At 33.6% G+C, this 23,483-nt stretch overlaps 3 protein-coding genes across 4 annotated transcripts; 1 reads left to right on the plus strand and 2 right to left on the minus strand.

The window, feature by feature from the left end:
- The first annotated feature begins 2,275 nt into the window (after positions 1–2,275).
- LOC143627012 (SKP1-like protein 21) lies at positions 2,276–5,017 on the plus strand. 2 transcript variants are annotated; one of them, XM_077096920.1, is made up of 9 exons: positions 2,276–2,401; positions 2,542–2,700; positions 3,494–3,715; positions 3,820–4,011; positions 4,098–4,208; positions 4,295–4,373; positions 4,488–4,591; positions 4,676–4,821; positions 4,925–5,017. In XM_077096920.1, the coding sequence occupies exons 2-9, from the start codon at positions 2,680–2,682 to the stop codon at positions 4,971–4,973; spliced, it is 924 nt and encodes a 307-aa protein (XP_076953035.1). In that variant the 5' UTR covers positions 2,276–2,401; positions 2,542–2,679; the 3' UTR covers positions 4,974–5,017. The 2 variants fall into 2 exon arrangements, with proteins under 2 accessions (XP_076953035.1, XP_076953034.1); XM_077096919.1 differs by lacking the exons at positions 2,276–2,401; positions 2,542–2,700 and having other exon boundaries at positions 3,415–3,715.
- A 2,021-nt stretch (positions 5,018–7,038) lies between these two features.
- Positions 7,039–11,093, minus strand: LOC143627071 (uncharacterized). The gene is made up of 9 exons (XM_077096966.1): positions 10,799–11,093; positions 10,469–10,605; positions 10,319–10,363; positions 10,187–10,240; positions 9,936–10,040; positions 9,642–9,848; positions 9,449–9,534; positions 8,406–9,361; positions 7,039–7,605 (listed from the first exon to the last, which is right to left on the minus strand). The coding sequence occupies exons 1-9, from the start codon at positions 10,977–10,979 to the stop codon at positions 7,397–7,399; spliced, it is 1,980 nt and encodes a 659-aa protein (XP_076953081.1). The 5' UTR covers positions 10,980–11,093; the 3' UTR covers positions 7,039–7,396.
- A 5,120-nt stretch (positions 11,094–16,213) lies between these two features.
- On the minus strand, positions 16,214–21,643 carry LOC143627040 (kinesin-like protein KIN-10C). Its single transcript, XM_077096941.1, has 20 exons — positions 21,638–21,643; positions 21,435–21,468; positions 20,075–20,270; positions 19,788–19,953; positions 19,499–19,696; positions 19,205–19,394; positions 18,916–19,121; positions 18,588–18,817; positions 18,442–18,499; positions 18,277–18,348; positions 18,047–18,121; positions 17,832–17,885; positions 17,596–17,670; positions 17,424–17,475; positions 17,115–17,344; positions 16,974–17,020; positions 16,847–16,868; positions 16,702–16,770; positions 16,571–16,609; positions 16,214–16,480 (listed from the first exon to the last, which is right to left on the minus strand). Exons 1-20 carry the CDS (start codon positions 21,641–21,643, stop codon positions 16,436–16,438), a joined length of 2,064 nt encoding a protein of 687 aa, XP_076953056.1. The 3' UTR covers positions 16,214–16,435.
- Between the last annotated feature and the right edge of the window lie 1,840 nt (positions 21,644–23,483).

A 23,483-nucleotide genomic window follows, 5' to 3' on the forward strand; every position in this document is an offset into this window, starting at 1 on the left:
GTTTCAATCTAAAAATAACCCAAAAGTAAATAATTTCGTAACAAAAAATAATCCAAAAGTTAATCCATATTAAAAAAAATAATGCAAAAACACTTAATTTTTAAAAAATAGTCCTAAAGTTTACACGTTTGAATGTTAATTGTTGGATTAAAAGTAATATTAAAAAATATGGGCCGCAAATATCCAAAATTTCTCGGACATAAAACCGGTTTGCCGGTAAAAACCGGTATTTTAGACAAAAACCGCCGGTACGATGTTCTGGCAAACCAGCCAAAAATACCGGACTCAAAATACCAGCCTGTTGTGCGAAATCCGGTTTAACCGATTCAACCGGCCGGTTTGAACCGGTTTTTAAAACACTGATGAACACCCCCTAAAATACATTAAAAAAACTAAAAATGCTTTCATTATAAAAATATCCCAAAATAGTCTAGTTTAGATTAAATAAATACAAAGGACCCTTTTAATTTGAATATTTCGTATGTTTTCATCAAAAACGCGTCGGTGGATACATGTTTTGAACCAAATCCGTCTATTGACGAGTTTTGTTATAACCAATCATACCCAACCACACGTTTAGAACATTAATTGAATGTTGAGTGACTTAATTGAGCTAAAATCTTTAGTTGAGTGAATTAAGATACATTAAAATTTGTGTGACCTAATTAAAAGTTGAATACAAAGTTATCCCTAATATTAAATAAAATTATATCATATAGACAAGTTACAAACTTCAAAATATGGAGATACGTCATGAACGATGAAATTGAGTTTAAAATAGTCTCGGACGCCACCTTCTTTTTATCCAACTGACATGCTATTATTGGCTTTTGAAACTCGTAAATGTGTTGCCGCCTGAACATTTTGAGTTTTTCCAAATAAAAAGAGACAAATAATATATTTTTCTTTTAAAATGGGTATTTTGAAAAATTTTCTTTTAATTTTTGTTAGTAATAATAATAACATTTAATTAACAAAAGTTGATAATACTAGGTAGGATGTTTGTGAAAGAAAGAAAAGAAAAGAAAATAAAGCCCCAAATTATTATCCACAACCAGCCAGCCGCCAAGCTTACTCGCCACCTGCACAACACGTTATAAAGGCAATCCACGGTAACAAATGGAGAAAAAATGTTATCCCGCTAAAAAAAGGAGCTTCAGGAAGTTGAAAGAACATTGGTGCAATTGCAGGGAACTTTCAGAAAAAGGGCATGAATCTTACCGATAAACTCGTCTGCTCGGTGGGGAACGGAAACAAAACCAGATTTTGGTTTGACCGGTGGACCGGAAACAGCCCCTTATGTGATCAATTTCCCTTTTGCTTTGGTAGAGCTCTTAATAAAAATGCACTAATTGAAAACAACTACAAGCGGGTGGGTGAGCAAATTCAATGGGATTGGAACTGGATCTCATTACCGCAGACTGGGGGGGAGTGGAGGGAGTTCTCGGCTCTTATGAAATGCCTCTCGAATGCTCCAATAAAAAGCAGGCCAGACACTTGGGGCTGGGTCTCTGAAGGTGGAATGCAGTTTAATGTTAAAACAGTAAGGGAAGATATAGCAGTCAATGTCGTTGGCAGCGTCCATAATCAGGTCATGAAGTGGTGCAATTGGATTTCGCCAAAAATCAATATGTTCATTTGGAAGGCTTGGGATGGTAGAATTCCTACGGTTTCGGAACTACAACGCCGGGGCATAAATCTGCAAGATAGAAGATGTGCAAGATGCGGATAGGCTGATGAAACTGTTGATCATCTTCTTATTAATTGTTTGGCTGCCAAAAGCATCTGGTGGCATTTGGGAATCTGGTTGGAGTGCCCAAATCTCGCTCTTACTAGCTCGGTGAAAGACACTTTCCAGTTGATAAAGGATTCGGCATTCTCACACAGGAGGAAAAAATCAATGGTAGCAGTTGTAATGGTTGGAATGTGGATTATTTGGCGTGACCGCAACCAAAGAATTTTTAACAATAATCCCTGCTCGGTCTCGAAGATATTGGATGACATCAAGGAAACTTCATTCCTTAATCTGAAACATAGATCCAGGTGGAAAAATTTGTCAATAGATAGATGGTTAAAATTTGATGTAAACTTGTTTTGATTCTATCTTTGGTGATGTAATTGGTGATGCCTTCTCTTTTGCATCTTGCTTAGAGATTGGTTTGGTGGAATGAATATATGCAAGCTTTTTTGTTCAAAAAAAAAAAAAAACAACACGTTAAAGCCCATCATCTCATACCAATAAAAAAAAAAACCAAATAAATACCAAAAACTTTAAAAAAAATTCAATTAAAAAAAAAACCCTAGCTGCAATTTTAAACTTGAATCAATTTCCCATTTTTCATATTTATAATTTAAATCCTTCTTCACCAGATCAACCTTTACAATCTCAATTCAATTCAAGGTATGTATATGTATATGTATATGTATCGATTAATTTCATTTTACTTAATAATAATAATAATAATAATAATAATAATAATTTTATCATCCCCTAATATTTTGCCCTAATTTATTAATATTATTGACATTGATTGTGGCAAGGGATTTGTATGATTATACGTCGACGGAATTTAACGGCAGCTAATCACTTACTTCACCAGGCGTATATTATATTATTATATAATAATAATAATAATCCATTGTCATTGCTTTGATTGATTATTATTTCAACCGCATATTATGGCTATGCTCAAACCAGAGGTATTATTACTATTATTATTATTATTATTATTATTGTTATTTATTATTATTATTATTGTTGGTGTTATGTTTACTTACTGTAATAGTTATGTATAATTAGGGCTGTAAACGAAGCGAATAAGGTTTTGTGGTTCATGTTTGTTTGTAAAGGTTTTTATTGGACAAGCGAACGGTTTGCGAACAACTAAGAGAATGGAATTTATTGTTCGTGTTGGTTCGTTGACGGAATAAACTTGTTTGTGAACGGTTCACAGACACAAGCGAATGGATACGAATTAATATAAATTCACTTCACTGAGCTTTTTTGACATTAAAGAAATTAACAGAATTTATTGTTCGTGTTGGTTCGTTAACGTAACGAACTTTATCGAACGGACGCAAAATAATGAGATTTATTGTCTTTGTTCGGTCATTACGGTCATTAAAGAAATGAACTTTTCTAACATTCATGTGCAAAAGTGTTCATTTTGCATATAAGTTAATCACATAATACTCATATATATATATATATATGATAGGATTAGAAAAGCTATTAAAGAAATTAAAAACCTTTAATGAACAGACGTAAACAACAAACATTAATAAACTGACGCAAATGAACATTAGTGAACGAACATAGCTTCTGGTCGAGTTTGTTCATTTAGTTAATCGAACTTCCCTCCGAAAAGTTATTTGAACGCTCGGTTTGTTTACAGCTCTACATACAACATCATGAATTCAGCATGTGGTTGTGATTTGTGAAATTTTTTTGTTGTGATTATAAATGTTTTGTTTGCTGTTTATGTCAATCAAGATGAAGTCTTTTATTTGGCTGGAAACATCGGATGGTTTAATTCAACAAGTGGAAGAAGAAGTTGCAATGTTTTGTCCGATGATACGTAGAGAAGTCTTTCATAAAAGCATGGGATCTTCCAAAAATCATGCTATAAAGCTTCCTGACAGAGTTACTCCTGCGGTTTTAGGATTAATACTTGATTATTGCAGGTTTCATCAAGTTGCAGGCCGGTCTAATAAGGTCTGTGAAATCTATGGTTCGCTCTATTTGTCTCGTTTTTTTTAGGCTTTTGATGATTTGAAGATTAAATGTTGAATATGTTATTTGTGTTTGTGTTTCTGCAGGAGCGTAAAACTTTTGATGAAAAGTTTATGCGATTGGATGCGAATAAGTTGTGTGATTTAGTGTCGGCTGCAGATAGCCTTCAGGTTAGGCCGCTGGTTGATCTTACTAGCTGTGCAATTGCTAGGATGATTTCAGGCAAAACTGCGGAGGAAATACGTGAGACGTTTCATATTGCTGATGATCTTACGGAGGTAAAAGATAAAATGTTTTTTTTTTCTCATTAAAGAATATGAGATTAGACAGTTTTATTTGACTTAACGGGATCTGTTTATTGCAGGAAGAGAAGTTGGAGCCTATTAAGTTTAAAACGGATGATTCACGTGTCCGTCTTTTGAATAGGTTGTATGCAAGAAAGAGAAAACAGTTGAAAGCTAGAGAAAAATCAAAGGTAAACGGATGAGTTTTCACATTTTGGGTCAACGACAGTTGACCAGAAAACTTTATTATAACATTAACTCCATTTGTGTGTTACAGAATGTTGAAGTTGAAGAGGAGCCTGTTGAAGATCGTTCTGTTGATGATCTGTTGTCATTCATAAACAGTGGAGATGAAGGTTGATTACTGTTTTTACATGCGTCTTCCGTTCAGTTTTCCACCTGACTATTTTTTAACTTATTTCAACCCGTATGAAATACTTGCAAATTAATAAACTTTCTGCTGCTTTCAGATTCCAAAGGCGTTAAGCCTGCCAAGAACAAAAAGAGAAACCGTAGGAGAAAGCATCATCGCAAGGATCCTTCTCCCAACACCGAGAACAAGAATAATTATAAGGTTGGTATCCAATCCTTAATTTGGTAGTAAATAAATTTTTCGTTATATTGTAATGCTTTTATCACTTTTAATTGCATGATTTAGGAAACGGATAGTCTGTCTTCTTCCCATAATAGTGAGATTGAAGACGCGCGCAATCAAATCATATGTTCAGAGTTGCTTGGATATGCTTCTGCCGAGTCTGATTTTGATGACGGGTTGGATCCTGCACTGAGGGAACAACTTGACAGGTTTGTTTAATTTAAACGACTCAAATTTATATCAAGAAACTCTTTTCTTTTCTTTTTTTTTTCAATTTTTTTATTTATCTTGTGAAATTTGTTTCCGGTGCAGGGAAGTAGAGGATTTTGCTCAAAGACTGAACTCGGTTTGGTCAAAATAGGAACCTTACACCATCTAGTAATTTATTAACAGGTATGTATTTTTTCTTTACCTTGTGAAGTAATAGCAATGGTTTAACTGTATAATAATTGTTAGTTTTTATTGCCATATTCAAACTCGAAAAATAGTCTTAACTATTCAGTGTTATGTTGTTACAGGCGGGGCGAGAAGCGGAGCCCGTCATTTCTCATAATGCATCATGATCTACTTTTGTAGGGATGTTTTTATTAGGTTAAAGAGGCTAAATTTTGTAGGCATGCAGGCAGAAATTATATGCTCCATTGAAAGCATAGGATAGTTAAGAGCTCGAATACATCTTTTGAACTTTCATGATTTCTGCGTCGTGTTTATTTAAACGACTTTTGTTTTTTGCTCGTTTATTCTTACTGACTTGTGTTTATCGCGACTGCTAGTGATTGGGCGCTTGTTAATTTATAAGAGTTAAAATTATCCAGACTTTGAAACTCACCATGGAAACTGCAGTCTACTAGAGCTGCAAAACTTTATTTGAAGCAACAGTTTTGATTCACTTGTGTTTATGTTTTATCTTTAATTGGTAGAATTGGATTACATTTAAATAGGGTGTTATAGGGTTGAATAGGTTAGAGATGACGCGCTTAACATAAGTATTAAACACGAGCACTCGTTTAACTAATTTTTATCTCATGTCTATAACTCAGTTTTAAGATTCATGTACCAATAAGGGGAAACATGGAGCCTAGCCTGCTAATTTCATTTATTAAAAATAAAAAAAATCAGTGTACTTTATTGAAAAACAATTACGTAATGAGGTGGAGCAATTGGGCTCTCGGCGAAGTGTAACAACCACGTTTGGAAGGCATAAATGAATATCATTCCTACCCAGTGTGTGATATATAAAGGCCCCTAACAGTGAGTGCTTTTTGTGAATTTGGAAAGGAGTCGGCTTACCACATATTTTCGGGTTGCTTGGCTGCGGCAATATTGTGGGACCACATAAGTCGTTGGTGTAATTTTCGGGCTTTTGGTTAGATATTTACGCGAGCTTCATAAGTCCATCAAGCTTGGAGAGGTCGAGAAAGAGGCGTTCATGGGATTACATTACATGTTGGAGTATATGGAAGGCGAGAAACGAAAAAGTGTTTTTGAGGGTATTGAGTGGGATTACATTACATGTTGGAGTATATGGAAGGCGAGAAACGAAAAAGTGTTTTTAAGGGTATGGAAGTGAAAGTTGAAGAGATAATTGGGATATTAAATCTCTTGGCTTTAATAGGACACAGTATAGATCAATAAAATGGTCAAATTAGTGTAATTTTGTTTTCATGTAGTTGTTTTGTGTTGAGCTTCTCTCCAGGTTGTGGAGGTTATTACGGGTGTTTGTGTTTATAAAAATACACCATTTGAAAAAAAAAAAAGATTAATGTAACCCAAATCTACCATGGGGCTTGTTACATGTTACGCAAATAGAATATTTTTATTTATGAGATGTACTTTCGATTTTGTTACATGTTATTTTCAAACCTTTTTTACTTGTGGAACACCCACATTTTGTTGTTGAAAATAATGCTTTTTGTGTGACTATTTTTCATAAAGTGTAATAACTTCGGTAAAAGTGAGCCAGGACCATGTATTTAAATACAACTATTTGCTAATTATTTATAAAATATAGATGAACTAGATTTTAGTAATTCAAACTATTATCTGGCAATTAAACAAGATAACACTCCTAATCCTTAGAAGTAACTCCGCATGCTCTTAAATTCTTATCATTCAAAAATAATTTACGACATTATGATCGAACCATATCAACCGATTTTCATTAGAGAGATTGCCGTAGACAAAGAAAGTGAAGATTAAGACTATCGTGAATCAAATTTACGATCAAATCATCTGACCCGTTCTTCACCGTCTTGTCGTCTCTTTACAATATATAAATTCTAGGTTTTTGCCAGTCACATGTTAACTGATGAGTGATGTTTGAAAAATTTAGTATATAAATCAAATGTAGTTAAACATTTAAACATTACCTTTTTAAAAAGCCAAGGCATGCTTATAATACCTTAAGTTACAAATGGGCAGGTCAACAAACACATTAAAAGGCAAACACAACATAAATCTGTAAAACTACAGGCTCAAGCATATGGAAAAACACAGCCATAAACGCGCTGATAAAAACGACTTGAAGCTACCCAAAAATCAGCATTATCCGACAGCAAAACCAACAAAAAGAGAGCACACGAAGCAAAAAAAAAAAAAATCAACTAAGAAAACATCGCTTTCTCTCTTTTTATGGTAAAATCTTTCTGAAAAGATGAGACCGACCGGTACCTCTGACTAATAACAATGTAAACAAACAGTCTCGAAGTTAATAGATCAAACTACACATCACTGATTTTTCATTAGGTATATAATGAGAGACGAACCTAAAAAACAATTCAACGCCTAGTAAACGGATCTCTGTTTTGGAATGTACTTGGTCTTCATACTCTTGTTCCTAAACTTGGGTTTAGCATTTGCATGAACCGACGAAGTATCCGCTTGACCTTTTGCAGAATCTGATTCCGGATGACCAAGTTGCACCGGTGATTCAGGTGCTGCTGGTGTTGTTAGAACCAACTCCACATGGTCCCCTGTAACCGCCTCTTTCCATCCTGCATTCGTAATCAATCACCAGATATTAATAAACTGTGAGAAAAACATAGACCCAAAACATTTTTGGAAAAATAGGGTATAATAATTAGGGGTGTCAATTCCCGACACGAACCGAAACCCAACACGAAAAAAATATAGGTTTTGGGTCAGCTGACACGACCCATTTTCTTAAACAGGTCAACCCGAACCCGACACGTTTAAAAAACAGGTCAGCCCGAACCCAACTCGCTAAAAAGTGGGTTGAAATTTTACCCCGTTTAACAATTTTAGATAAGTTAATATTTTGATTTTAGAGATAAGAAGTTTAAATTGTAAAGTTAACTACTTAGATTTTTAAATTTTCATATATCAAAATATTTAAACTTTTTACTTCCAACATTTTCATTTTATTAGTTCTAACTCTATGTACTCGGGTTACTTCATTCGTTTGTTCTTATCATGAGCTAAATATGTGAACATATGTTTGTTAGGGAATGAAAGATAAATACACAAAAAAATTATATTTATCACAAATTATTAACAAGTTTTATATGAATAATAGTAATTAATTGTTTAATAATTTATTACTAAGTCAATAGATATTACTCCTATTTGTATATGAACGTAAAATGGGTTGACCCGAAACACAACCCGAACACAACACGAATTTAAATGGGTTGACACGACACGACACAAATAAAAATATGGGTTGGGTTAGGGTTGAAGAAACACAACATGCTAACCCGCCAACCCGAAACCTATCAACCCGTCAACCCACCAATCCGACATGATTGCCACCCCTAATAATAATTAAGCTTACTCTGGGAGAGAAAATCTTTTGCTGCATCAACTGAAAGATTCATTAGTTTATCACCGCCTTCCACTTGTACGTTAGAGACATTGGTATCCTCGCTGTCGTTTCCATTCAACTCCGACTGTTGACAACTCTCAGTAGTCAAAGTTTGGTCAACGCCTCTTGCTGATGTCACATCCTCTTCCAACATTTGACTTTTGCTAACATCTGCCAATTGACCTCTGTTGTCATTTCGGGCCTTCCAAAGCTTAAGAGTAGTTCGGTTGGGGACATTTTGACCACCTTTTGTATTGTTTTCCGTCTTGTCGTTTTGTTGACACTCAGCAACCGTACTGTTGACGTGCTGCTGACTCGCACTGTTCCTCACAGTAACAGATATGGAACCAATCATCAGATGACAGCTGTTCTCCCCGGTTTGATTATTCGCATCATTGTGAACTCTGGATTTCACATCGCTTTCTGGTTTAGGTTTCTTAGTCCAAATCTTACCGCCATTATTATTATTATTATTATTATTATTATTATTATTATTATTATTATTATTAACCCTCGGTTCCCTATGCTTGTGTGCTGGTTCCCATTTTACAAAACTGCCATTCTGATTATTATGACGACCGTTACAACCAGTTCTTTGCGACTTTGGAACCTGCCGTCGGGCAAAGAAATGCTGTGAACTGTTATTCATCTTCTGTTGTTCAAGAGCAGCATGATCCGAATGATCTAAGGCTTCTTCGTTGGTTGATAACTGAATATGATCGAAGGGAGAACCTGTGCTTCCATCTGGAATGAGAGGATCAATATCTGGAGAGATCTGACGGCTGGAATTCTCTGCTGACAGGACGCTCTCAGACAGATCAGATGCAGTGGATAACTCCACCTTCAGGCCATTAGACTGATCCCTTGCCCTTTGTTCTTTCTGCCTAATCTTTCTTCGTCTTTTTCTTTCTAACAACTCAGCTTGCCTATGTCAATATCATCAAAATATGGATCCAGTCTATATATTATTATACCGTCCCAATTATATAAAATATAAACGCATATACACAAACCTCCTCTGAGCAGCTTCCTCTTCCTCTACAAGCAACTTCTGGCATTTCAATGCTTCAACGTCTTTGTCTGCAAGCCACGCCTTTACCTAACAAGATTCAAAATATACGATTAATCATAAAAATGTTGTAAGCTTCATTTTGGATCATATCTTGATAATGTGTTACTAATAAATGAGAAAATAAAATAATATACCAATTTTTGTTCAACAAGAAAACTTGTGCAAGCAATTAAATTTTTCATCTCAAGACCGATTTTTCCAGCTTCCCCGTCGAAAACATATCTTTTCAATGATTCGGCTGTTCCGGCACATAGGAATGTTCTCTCACTAGCATCATCAAGAACACTGAATAATTCCTGAGAGGTGATTCGCGGCATGGAAAGTCTTCCTTGAATAATATCCTGCAAGTAACCGTATAAAACATTAAAACCGTATAAAACTAGTAAAAGCAGCAAATAAAATGTTAAAAAATATAAAGAGCATTTTACCACTAGTGCAGAGCCAGCCTTCACATATACTTGTGGAAGAGAGAGAAAAATTGGCTTTTGTAAGTTAGCTGCAATATTCTTTACTATAGAAGAGCCTGGAACTTCCTAAATGGCAGGGGCATTAAAAAACAATAGCACAAAAAGTTAATTTATATAACCACATGATCCTACTAATATATAAAGGCATATTAACAAGCCAAAGTTAATAAAAATATAACATTGAAACAAGGAAAAATTTTAAAGCCCAATACCTCAAGTGTAACATCCTTGAAAGACATAATATCCTTAGCGTTGTCATCATCGAGCTGCAAAAAACACATTGGTGAGTAAAGTGGAAGTGGCAAAAGACATTTTCAAGCCTTTATACAACAATGTAAGATTACTTTATCCCAAAGTGCTCCTAGTAAATCCCTGTACTTCTGAGGCTCCTAAACAATAAAGAAAGAAAACTATATGAATAAGGGACTGCAAGGCAAATAGAACTATAATCAGGTAGACATATTAGTGTGTATATTCAAGTAAGACAACGAAACCTTATGAAAGTTCATGGACCGGCGATGCACTCTTATATGTCTCCGATAATTGATCGTTGAGCAGAACTCACGTGAACACTTATCACACTTCTGCAACTGAACCTTCATAGGAGTCAGCAAAGGCCAACCAGGAAGATCTATACACATTAAAAAGATAACACTGTCAGCTTATAACAATATTTCTTTTCAAGATATCACGAACCGTAAGCCTGGACGGTAGACATTCTCATAGGTTTACTAATTCATAAGAGCATTCAAACACATATAAATTATGAACCGCACCCTTTAATGCTGTTAACTTTTAGTGACAGATATTTATATATTTTGTACCTGGCTGATCAAATGTATGAAGCAACTGTATCCACTGAGTTGGGCTATCACCGGTCCTTGAGAATGAAAATAACGGCTCTTTCCCAACAGCTTGCCTGATTAAAGTATCCAAGGAATCGGTACCCTCATCTGATTTCATGGCATCTGGATTACTGGCGCCCAAAAGTTTTGCAACAGGCATTTACGCTAAAGGAACTTTTCTCCACACCGGGACTGCATAAAAGAATAACAAGATCATACATTAGCAATGTCAACCATGAATGCACTTGACAAAAAGTAATAAAAGATATATTGAACATTATCAGGTTGATCATAATATCTGTGACAATGCAACAGTAAATGTGTAGTTTGATTAAGTTACAGTAATAATGGATAAAAAAATGATTAAACTTCTTCTAGAAATATGAAATCACCCTGTCATGTCATGTTCAGTTACACCAATACCAAAAAACCAAATGAAATAAATGCACATTTACTGTTCAGAAGGTATAGGTGGATGTAAGGGTCAAGGGAATTAGGTTCATTTTACAAATGTGCTAACTAAATAACCACAAGACTAAAGTCCAATGAGTTGCCGGTCATTTAAGGCTGCTGCAGGAATGGATTCCTCCATTTCCCTAAAACAGAAACACAGTACATGTACATACATCAGCTGTTTACACAAAGAAGACTTGATGATGTCCATCCTATGTACCTAACACTATCACCAAAACATGGTTGCCCAAAAATCTCTAAAACAGTTCAAAATTATAACATATGACACGTTGAAGCACTTTCACAGTTAAATAAACATAGAACATAATCAAAACAGAAATGTGTATCCAGATAAATAACATTTCCCCACTGCCATCTGTGAAGACAACTAAAAGAACGTTAACCGACCAAAAAAACGCCTTTCATCCGCATCTACAAGTAGAATATCATTTCGCTACCCACTTTCATGCCAACCATCATTTTATGCACAAATGATGGAGCTGTAAACTTGTAATGTTGCATACCTATCCAGTTGCACATCGTACAACTTCAATGTTAATCAACAGAAAGTCAGAAACACACCCACCCTAATTACAATGCCGAACCAACCTACCAACTTCAAACCTAACCACCGATATGAGATCCTACATTTTTACTTAATTATGCAAATCCTGCAGCTTCAATGTTAATCAACCGAAAAACGCCCTAATTACAATGCCGGGCCAACCTACCAATTTCAAACCTAACCACCAATACGAGATCCTACATTGCTACATAATTAGAATGCAATTTCAAAATAGAGACTTTCATTACAACAATTGATCAATTACAATCCAATTAATTAATTAATTAACATATAGAATAACTGAATCAAATAATAATAATAATAATAATAATGATAATTACAGACAATAATAACAAACAAAGAACGCAGAATGGCAATTGATCAGATCAAACTTAAAGTGACGTCAATTAATCACGTGATCTGTCATTAACAACAGGTGAAGAGAGTTTAACGTACCAGTGTGCAGGTGTTGAAGGCGATCTGAGTCGATCGTAATAATAATAATAATAATAATAATAATTGCGAAAGCTGTATGTATGTATATGTATATGTATAGTTTGTGAAGAAGCAGTCGGCGAAATCTTAATTGAGAGAAAACAAAAACATAGAACAGAGAAAATAAATAAATAAAAATAAATATAAAAGGAGAAACAGGGAGTATTAAAAAGACTGATATAATAATAATAATGTGAATCATATGGTATACGTTACTTAATTAACATTATAATATTAACTAGTATGCGCCACGTAGGTTGTTAAAACCTGGGTGGTGGTGGTAATCCCAGCGTTGATATGGTAAGTCTACGTAAATTCGGCTGGTTTATGTTACGTGCGTTATCGTATCGAAACTAAAACAAAATTAAAACAAAAAAAATTCTAAAACTTAGGGTGGACCAATAATGTGGTGCCGGTTGGTAAAAGACCGTTATCGATCTCGGCCGTTAAGGCGGTTGAGTTTACGCGAATTCAGTCGGTTTTCGTCATGTTCGTTACGCTACCGGAGCTAAGAAATAAAAATCAGCATTCGGTCGGTTTTCGTTACAGTACTGGAACTAAAACAAAACGCGGTGAGTCTACGCGAATTCGGTCGTGTTCCATCACGTTCGACACGATATCGTAACTAAAACAAAATAATAAAAAAAAAAGAACAAAAACAAAATTCACATTCGGTAGATTTTCATTATGTTCATTAAAAGCCGAAACTATAAAAAACAAAAAATAAAATAAAAAATACTACCAATAGCGTGCCGCAAAGTGGCCCAATAAGGGTTTTGCGGCACCAAACATGTAAATTATTATATATAATATAATAATTATTCTTGTTATTTATTTTAACAGCTTATAATATGCAACTTTTTCAATTATATGAAAATTGACAATAAACTCATGAAATAATAATTATTTGAGATTTAGGATCAATAACTATTGTATTATTACGAGTAGTTAAAACTTTAGTCTTTTTTGTTTGGTATTGACATTAATTATATATAACATTTAACAAGTTTGGTGTCGCTAAGTGTCGATTGGGTCACTTGGCGGCATCAAATTGGTTCTTGACATTATAGTTTTTTTTCTGGTACCGAAACGAACATAACGTAAACCAACTGAATGTGTGTAGACTCACAGCCTTAAAATCCGCAACTGATAACACACGAGTTTTATCAACGCCCGGTTTTACCAACCGACATCACCCCGTTGTTCCGCCTCAAATTTTTATACCTTTAATCCCGTTTTAGATCTGGAACTGTAACCAAATTAGTAACCGAAAACGACGTCCGAACTCGTGTCGAGTTACAATCTCAATGTCTGGGATCAACGACACTTAGCTTTTACCACCACACGGGTTTACCGACTAGATAAATTTTGAATAATTTAATTGATTTATATGTTAATTTGACGAATTAAGTTTTTTGGGTTTTATTGTTCAGGCTTTACCAACGGTGTCTATATTGTAACGAGCGTAACCGATAATGTTCGAATTCGCGTCGAATTCAAGTAACCGAAACCAATGACATTGCGTTGATTTCAGGGGCGGATCTAGGTGTATGGGTGCGGGTTCACGGGAACCCACTAAGTTTCGGATTTTATAAAAAACGTCTATGTAATATATGAAAGTGAACCCACATATAAATTTTGAGTGAACCCATAAATAAATTGCAACAATGGTCTAATGGTAAACACACAACAAAACCTGGGTTCGAATCTCTGTCTTGTAGTTTCTTTTTTTATTTTTCTAACTGGTTTCTATTACCCACCTCTCTCCACACTAGAACGCTGAACATAGTTACACCTCTGCACACCATTTACACTTGTTTTACTTTATAATCCATATGTTTTTGGTTTTGTAGGATATGAATTTTTGTTAATTAACTATATGTAACTTGACGAAATATTGAATATTTAGTTTTTAGGGATCCAGGTACATATAATTAATCGAGCCAACAGTTAAGGCTGAGGAGTTGTTTGCGTAAGCCAAACCAATTTAGGCAGAAGTCCACGATCATGCTTCATAAATTGACATTGTTAATTGTTTTTATCACACTTGTTAGTATCCAATCGGTTTTTAAGTTTATTTGTGTGAACGTGTTTGTTAAGTTTGACTATTATTAATTTCGAAAACCCGTATTGGGATAGGTATAAAGCTAGTTTATAATGAAAATGTTTTTCCTTTTGTATCATATTTGTTAAGTGATAAACCTTTACCAACCTGAACCGTGGAAACAACCAGAACCGTCGAAACGACCCGAACCAATCCGAACCATCAAGCCCACCCGAACTGTGAACCCACTGACAAAAAATTCTGGATCCGCCACTAGTCGATTTGCCGCCTCAACGCCCGTGACTGACAACGTTATGACATCTATAGATTTCCAAGATAATAGTTAGCATGAGGTTTCGCTATGCAAAGTTTACTTTAATGCAGAAGCTTTGTAATATTTGTAAAATCGAAGTTTATATTCCCCATTCAAACACATCTATTCATACATACTTATTTTTATATCCTTATTATTACTAGGCCTCAAGTACTCTCTTTCTTTTGAAAAGTCTGATGTGGACCACTCATTGAAAAGTTTTAACAAAATAACAAACAAAGATAAATGTGTGGTCCAAACTTTACCCAATTAGAAGTCCGTACCATAAACAAACAAAAAAACAACACCTAAGCACTCTTGCACATCATGCATAGAAACTTGTAACCGAAACCAATGATATTGTGTCGATTTGTCCCCTTAACGCTCGTGACTGACAACGTTATGGTTTATCACCACCGGGTTTTTACCACCTGCCCGGCGCAACGCGCCGGGTAAAACACTCGTTTACACTATTATAGACTCGAGAAACAATGAACTAAACCAATTGGTTTAGATGGCTTGACCGGACCTACTAGCTTAAACCAGTATCAAAAACATTTATTTGCATTTATGTTTTAAATTTTAAGAAAAAGAGGGCGTTAAAGTGAAAAAATGAATGTAAATAGTTAAATAACAGATTTGGTATATATGACAATTAAAGAGTTCACGCTCTGGCTTTGACAAATAAAACCGTAAGCCAAAGCGTTAGTAACTATATTTTAACATTAAAAACCAAAATTGAATAGTTGAGATTTGAAAGCGAACAAACAAAACCATTACTAAGATAATTGAATACCATAATCAAAGGTAAAGTAAATACCAGTGTCAAACCAAACTGGTAGCATACCGATCCCAAAACATCAAATAGTTGGTACCGAATATGTGGAGATAGGGTACTAGACCCCAAGTACGACCGTTACTTATTACATTACGTGTTGTATATATTACATTATTATTGTATATACTAACCAAGGCCCAATGGGCTGGGGGTTGTGGAGGTAACCACTAACCGGGTTTGACCCAATAAGGATAGGGCTTCATGATGGTCGCCATGGGGTTTTCTTCATGATGGTCACCTTTGGCCTCCAACATATTTGTGTGTCTGTAAACAAGAGGAAACTCTTAGCAGTCACCACAACTTCCTCCGCTTCCTCCGCCTTTCATGGCAGGTCTCGAGCGCGCCGAAGAAGAAGATCGAGGTGTGAGTTTGCTTATCATGAAGACCAGAGAACATTAATCTGAGCCCACCAGGGGTTAGATTGATGATTATCCACTCTCGGTTGAGATATCAAGCTATGCCTATCTCGGGTTAGTTTCATGTCTCTTCAGAATCAGTAACGACTATACTAGTAGTCGGTACCATTTGCTCGTCCTTAAGATAATTTGTGAACTTCATCCTTAAATTTTAGAAAATATAATTGCGGATCCTGATATTTTTTAGTGCGACAAAAGATTTGATACGATTAAATGTTGATTCCAAACATATAAAATAAAACCAGCTCAAATGGTAACTTTAAAACAAAGAGGTTAACCGGTATTTAAGATTATAAGATATACGGTTAAAAGTTAATTTCAAACATATATATAAACATGCCTACACGCATATATGGTTTTAAGTTTGCAGACAGTTAAAAGTTGATTTTCAAACATACATATAAGCACGCATGTACTCAAAATAAAACCATCTCAAGCAGTAACTGTATTCAATGGTTTTTTGACTAGCATATGAGAATATGACAATAGCTCCTAGCTGAAAAGATTAGCCGCGGCCTTCTTCATCATGGTCTTAACCTATACACACGCGCGCACGCCAGAATAAATATATACACATTAGTAATCAAACATAATGTCAAACCATACACAAGTAGTAGTGGTGTTTACCTGTTTTGCTGAAAGACCAATTTCCTCTAAATCATCAAGCTGCAAAATGAAAAACATAAGAGAATATATTAAGACAATAATTGCAAAATGAAGATATGAGTTTATAGCATATAATTTGTTTGTTTTCTTACGCATTTAAAAGGTTCGGGAGATACTTCACGAAGTTCAAGTATGTATGTAGCTCTTTTCTCTCCAATGCCCTGTAATAACTATTGTTTTTAGTACTTAAATTGTATTAAAGCGAACATAAAATTTAGAATATTAATAAAGTGTTACCGGTAATCCTTTCAAGTCATCCCTATTAACAAGACAAAAAATAGAATGATTTTAGTTTAGCGTGTTTTAATCCCTAAAAATGCACAGATGGAAATTTCAATATAAATATAATAAAAAAAATACTAACTTGGTAGCTGAATTCAAGAACTGCAAGTAGTCTTGTACAAGTGATTGCTACAACCACAAGCGAATAATATATGATTAGCAACTCGTTAAATAAAACTAAATTATTTCAAGATGATATTTGTTACATATATAGTTAACTAACCTGCATTCCCGAGTTATGTTTGCTAAATGTTCCCGAATGACAATTTGAAAATTCCAACTTATGTGTAGTCACGGGTGTTTTTGGTTCCAGATCAAGGGGTCTGCTTACACTCACAGGCAAAGGAGTTGGAGAGCAAAGGGGTCTTAACTCCTCACGTAATTTAATCAAACGCGTAGTTAATGATAGTGATTGTCTTTCATTTGCGGGCAAATTCTTTTTTATGTTATCACCTGTAAATCAAGAATTATAATATTAAATGAAATATCTAGACAAAGGTTATTGTTTTCATACATCTTCAAAAGGTCTTACCATTAAAATGATGAACGGGTTCCGTGAAGTTGCTTGGGATCTGTAAAACATCCTACAAAATATAATCCATAACTAGTTCTTTAATAAGGAAAATGTGATGAAATTAATAACGATATATAACAGCTTTTGTTTATATTAGATAATAAAATTACACAAGTAAAAAATACTATACCTCCTTCACATAAGGTACAATAATGGAACCACCACTTGAAATGTCTGACTTAACCACATTTGAAGGATTATTTTCCTGCATTTACATAATTACATACAAAACATGATATTAGTTTCCTATGCAAAAAATAGTACAATATGTGCAAGAGACGTGGTTACTTTCACACTTTGTTTAGATTAGATAGCTATAAAATTATTTAGTACAGAAAGGTAATTACACAAGACATAATACTTTACCTCCTTCGCATCACCGGAAATATCTGACTTAACCACATTTGAAGGATTATTTTCCTGCATTTACATAAATACATACAAAACATGATATTAGTTTCCTATGCAAAAAATAGTACAATATGTGCAAGGGATGTGGTTACTTTCACACTTTGTTTAGATTAGATAGTTATAAAATTATTTAGTACAGAAAGGTAATTACACAAGAAAAAATACTATACCTCCTTTACATAAGGTACAAGAATGGAACCACCACTGGAAATATCTGACTTAATTACATTTGAAGGATTATTTTCCTGCATTTACATAAATACATACAAAACATGATATTAGTTTCCTATGCAAAAAATAGTACAATACATGCAAGAGATGTTTTCACACTTTGTTTAGGTTAGATAGTTATAAAATTATTTAGTACAGAAAGGTAATTACACAAGATAAAATACTATACCTCCTTCACATAAGGTAGAATGGAACCACCACTGGAAATATCTGACTTAACCACATTTGAATGATTATTTTCCTGCATTTACATAAATAATACAAAACATGATATTAGTTTACTATGCAAAAAATAGTACAATATGTGTACGAGTTGTGACTAATAGAAGTATACCATGCTCGATAATTTCTCCGTAATACCATTTGCTTCTTCCGTGCCATCAAAAAGATTCCTTCAGGCCCAAACAATAAACAAACTTGATAAAAAAAAACAAAAAAGTCTTAAGAATCAGAAGCAATAAAGCATTAAATTCATATTACCTTCCTTTTAGCACAACATTGGTTTTCTTTGCAGATAAAGGAAGCCTTGAGTTGGTTTGGCTTTTTGTAGTAGAGAAGACACTTAAACCAGAAGTTTTATTTGTAGATAACTGGATAACAGTGTTGGAAAACTTTTTCACAGAAGAGGATAATACGGATACGGGTTTTACATTTTTCAACCTTGAAGCTAAAGTAACTGCATGAATAGAATCTGGGCAAAAAAATGGGTTCTGAAATAAGGCAAAAAATAGGAATTAGTAAATTCGAGCATATACAATACTTAATCAGAAAATTTAATAACAATGACTAAGATAGGAAACCAACTTACCAAGCAAACAATCATGGATATATGATTATTTCCACCAAGACAATCTTGTAGCACTCTTGCAAGTTTGCTTTCTCGATAAGGGACACGTGTCTCATTGGCATTGACCGCATGGATAACATTAAGGAAGGCATTCAAAGACTTGTTTATTTGTGTACCCTCAATAAAGCTAGATCCCTCGCTGCTATTTCTCCTAGCATTTTCATAGCCTGACATATACAATATTGTCACACAAATGAGAGTAATATAAAAAGGAGATCAAGTGGAAAAGACCGAAAAGTAAAACAATTACCTGCTAAGTCAACAAAGTTCATCTTTCCAATGCATTTTGACTTTCCTCCTTCATTACAAGCTAAAATGTGTATCATTAGAGCTTTATGGCTTCTTCTTGGCAATTCAAGTGTCATCTTTTGTGTTGATTTGTTTGAAGTATCACCACTAAAGTACAACTTTTGAAATTCTAGGATTGTCTTCACTCGTACCTGTCACAAGTTTTAGATGTTAGAATGTTGATATATTGTACCAATCCTACGCATACACAAGTTTAATCATTGCCATTAACATGATATTGTAACATTCGACTTACCTTGGAAAGCCCTTTAAGCATTATTTTCCCTTGAGCACCTTCTAGTACATGAACCTCAGGGTTCTTGGAATCTAATGCATCATAAACATGATTGTGTAAAACTTCATAAACTGATACTGCAACCGCATGCCTTTCTCCCACAATTTTGAGAATTTCGGCCATTGCCAACATCCCCAAACCTGGATTTTCTTCACAACCCTTTAAAGAACAAAAAATGACTTAAGATAAGTACTAACTATAGGTAACCAAAAATAAACATATACAAAATAAAAAACAAGACTAGGTTTACTTGTATTGTGCATGTCTTTCCACTGCCTCTTGCTCCAAATGCAATAAAGGTTGAGTTTTCACCATCAAAAACCTTTGCAATTTGAGGCTTAATCTCCTTTGAGAACATAACAGAAGCATCTTCGTTTTGATGATAGCAATAGTCAACCTCATACTCGTGTTTACGGCTGAAAAAATAACACAAAACACCTTACAAATTGAAAAAACATAAATTAAATAAAAACCTAGAATAATAAATTTCTTAGCTTCCTATATTAGAAACAAATACAACTTCAACATAAAGCATACCTAGATGTTTGATCATTAAATGAAAGTGTAACTTTCTCAGAGTGTTCACCATCACCAGCTTTATGAACAGATGTTACAGCCAAGGAAGATGCCAATTCCGGATCCCTGAAGCCTCGAATCCTCGCAACAACCCTGACTTTTCCGCTAGGATTTGAACTAGGTTTAGTTTGAGTTCTCGAGGAAGAAGCCATATACACTGCAAATTCTCAAACAAGTTACATTGTCAAGGTCTCAAATTGGAAAATCATATAACCCTAATCATGCGACTCTCTCATAGTATCCTCTAAATATATCACAAAATTATACAGATTGTATAAAATCACTGTAAAACTACATACACATGGAGAAACAACAATTTCGAATGCTAATTTCAACTAATCGATACTAATACCTAAAACAATTAAAGCTAAATTTGTCACAAACATATACATATTAATTTGTCACAAAACTATACAGATTGCATAAATACATACCACAATCATTGTAAAATTATACAGAATAATAATTTCAACTAATCGATATTGATACCTAGATTAATAAGAGCTGAATTTGTCACAAAACTATACAAATTGCATAAACACGTAACAGAATCACTGTAAAATTACATACACATGGAGAAACAACAAACTAATTGATATTAATACCTAAATTAATTGGAACTAAACTTGTACAGATTACATAAAACACATAACAAAATCATTGTAAAATTACACAGAATACTAATTTGAATTAATCAATATTAATACCTAGATTAATCGAAGCTAAATTCATCACAAAACTAGACAGACTCATCGTAAAATTACATACACGTTGAGAACAAACAGAATCATCGTAAAATTACATACACGTTGAGAACAAACAGTTTGAAATGCTAATTTCAACTAATCGATACTAAAACCTAGATTAATCGGAGCTTAATTAGTCACAAGCGTATATATTACATACACATTGAGAACGAACAGTTTGAAATGTGTATGTAATGTGTATGGGAAACACAAAACAGAATCATCGTAAAATTACATACACGTTGAGAACAAACAGTTTGAAATGCTAATTTCAACTAATCGATACTAAAACCTAGATTAATCGGAGCTTAATTAGTCACAAGCGTATATATTACATACACATTGAGAACGAACAGTTTCGAATGCTAATTTTAACTAATCGATACTAAAACCTAGATTAATCGGAGCTTAACTCGTCACAAGCATACACATACTGCATAAATACGTAATAAAAATATCCTAGAATTACATACACATGGAGAACGAACAGTTTCGAATGCTAATTTGAACTAATCGATAATAATAATAATAATAATACCTAGACTAATTGGATGGTTAAACTGTAACATACATACCAGAGTTACGAGATCTGAAAGCGTTCGTTGTGAACTGATTTATGAATATATTTGGATGAAGAAGAAGAATAGAAGCGTGTTGAAGAATGGGAAACAACCGTTGGTGTATTTAAAATTCGGAAATACGCTCCTGAAGAAATTTTGATCTCCACAAGTTGGGCTTTTTCAAAGGCCCAGCCCAGATTGTATTTTTATCAAAATACGGTCATTATAAGGAATGTTAATTACCATTAACTTTTATTAAAACCTTTCAAAAAAACATTATTAATAGCATAAAGATATTATTCTCAAACAGGACGGATATTGTTATTGTAAACATTAGGGCGCGTTCGTTTCACGGAATGAAATTGGAATTGGAATTTGCATAGGATTTGGAATTTGAATGAATTGGATTTGGAATCTGAACATTCTAATAAGAAATGGAATTGGAGGGAATTGAAATCCAATTACATTCTTAATATGTTCGTTTGACAAATGAATAAGAATCATTTTTTTTAACAAGGACAACGGCGAAAACATTTTAATTTTTTTAGATTTTTTGTTTTTTATTTATATTTTGCGTTATGATTTTATTTTTATTATTATTTAAATTTTTATTATGGGTTTTTTATTAAGGGGGTGTTTGGGATTCCTTATTTTACCTCCTTATAACTTATTTAAGGCATAAGGTATAAATTACAAAGTTGTAACCTATACCTTATACACTCACAAAACCTAATTTTCCCAAACACCTTCTAACTTATAAGTTATAAGTTATAAGCTATAAGGAGCTAAAATAAGGAATCCCAAACGCCCCCTAATATCAAAAACCCCTCAAAAAAAATATTCAAAAATAGTAATAAAAAATTCATAACTCAAAATATAAATAAAAAACAAAAGAGTAAAAAAGCTAAAATGTTTTATTCGTTGTCCTCGGTTAAAAAAACAAAAAAAAAAACCACTTGAGAAAAGATTTCTCCACATTTTGAAATGACTTGGAATTCCTTAATTTAAAAGAATCTGAAGGAATTGAATTTCAATTACAATTCTAATTCTTTGAACCGAACACACCAATTTGAAATTAAGATTTCAATTCCAATGAAACAAACACGCCATGTCATGGGATTTTAATTCGAATTCCTTTGAATTCCCACGAATTTTGTGAAACGAACACGCCCTAGGTGTTTGGTTGGTGTGTAACCCAAAGATGCAGATGAAAAGTAATTACGTACCATCGGTTTTTTTATTATTGGTATGTGAATAAAAACAATGTAATTATGTAAATATGATTGGTTTTAAGTTTGGAATTTGTTTTAGTTAAGTATTTTTTATATGATCTAATAGTCTAGTGGTATGGTGTTCACTCTTTTTTAAAATGAAAGTGTTGGTTCAAAACTTCAAATCCTATTTTTAAAATGAAAGTGTTGGTTCAAAACTTCAAATCCTTGTAAATGCAAGTTTAAGGGGATTTTAGGTGGAAAGAAATTTGATATTAATTTTTCTTTTTTATTATTTTTACAATAGTATCTTTTCTATATTTCATACTATATAATATTGAAGACTTAATGAAATCAGATCTCCTTTTATGTTAAACTAGTTTGAGACCCGTGTATTACACGGACAATTAATGAAAAAACATAATGTTTAATAATTAAGCGAAACACAAAAAAATAAACTTATCATGCATATTAAGAGACAAATGCTATAGTAATGTTTAAAACAATTTTGATATTTATTCATTTATTTCCATCATTCAAATTAGTATTTACTATTTAATATTATTAATTAACAAATAATAAAAGGTAATGAAGGATTTTTGTAGATTTAGTTGGTTTTAAATTGTGAGGATTAATATGAGAGTGACAAGTGGCAAACCATTGTAGGCTTTTATTAGAGAGTTTAGATATTATTCAATAATTAATTTTCAAAAGGATAGTATATAGAAACAATTAATTTTCAAAAGGAATAATGAAGACAAATATGTAAGCATGATAGCGGTAAAAAAATTTAAAATCAGTGGGTTGCATATATTATTGTATTAGTATTGGAGTTGAATATTAAGTTGTTCTT

The sequence above is a fragment of the Bidens hawaiensis genome, unplaced genomic scaffold (genome assembly GCF_021521415.1).
Source record: "Bidens hawaiensis isolate Kalapana, Puna unplaced genomic scaffold, B.hawaiensis_p1.1 tig00004595_1, whole genome shotgun sequence".
NCBI classification, from domain to species: domain Eukaryota; kingdom Viridiplantae; phylum Streptophyta; class Magnoliopsida; order Asterales; family Asteraceae; genus Bidens; species Bidens hawaiensis.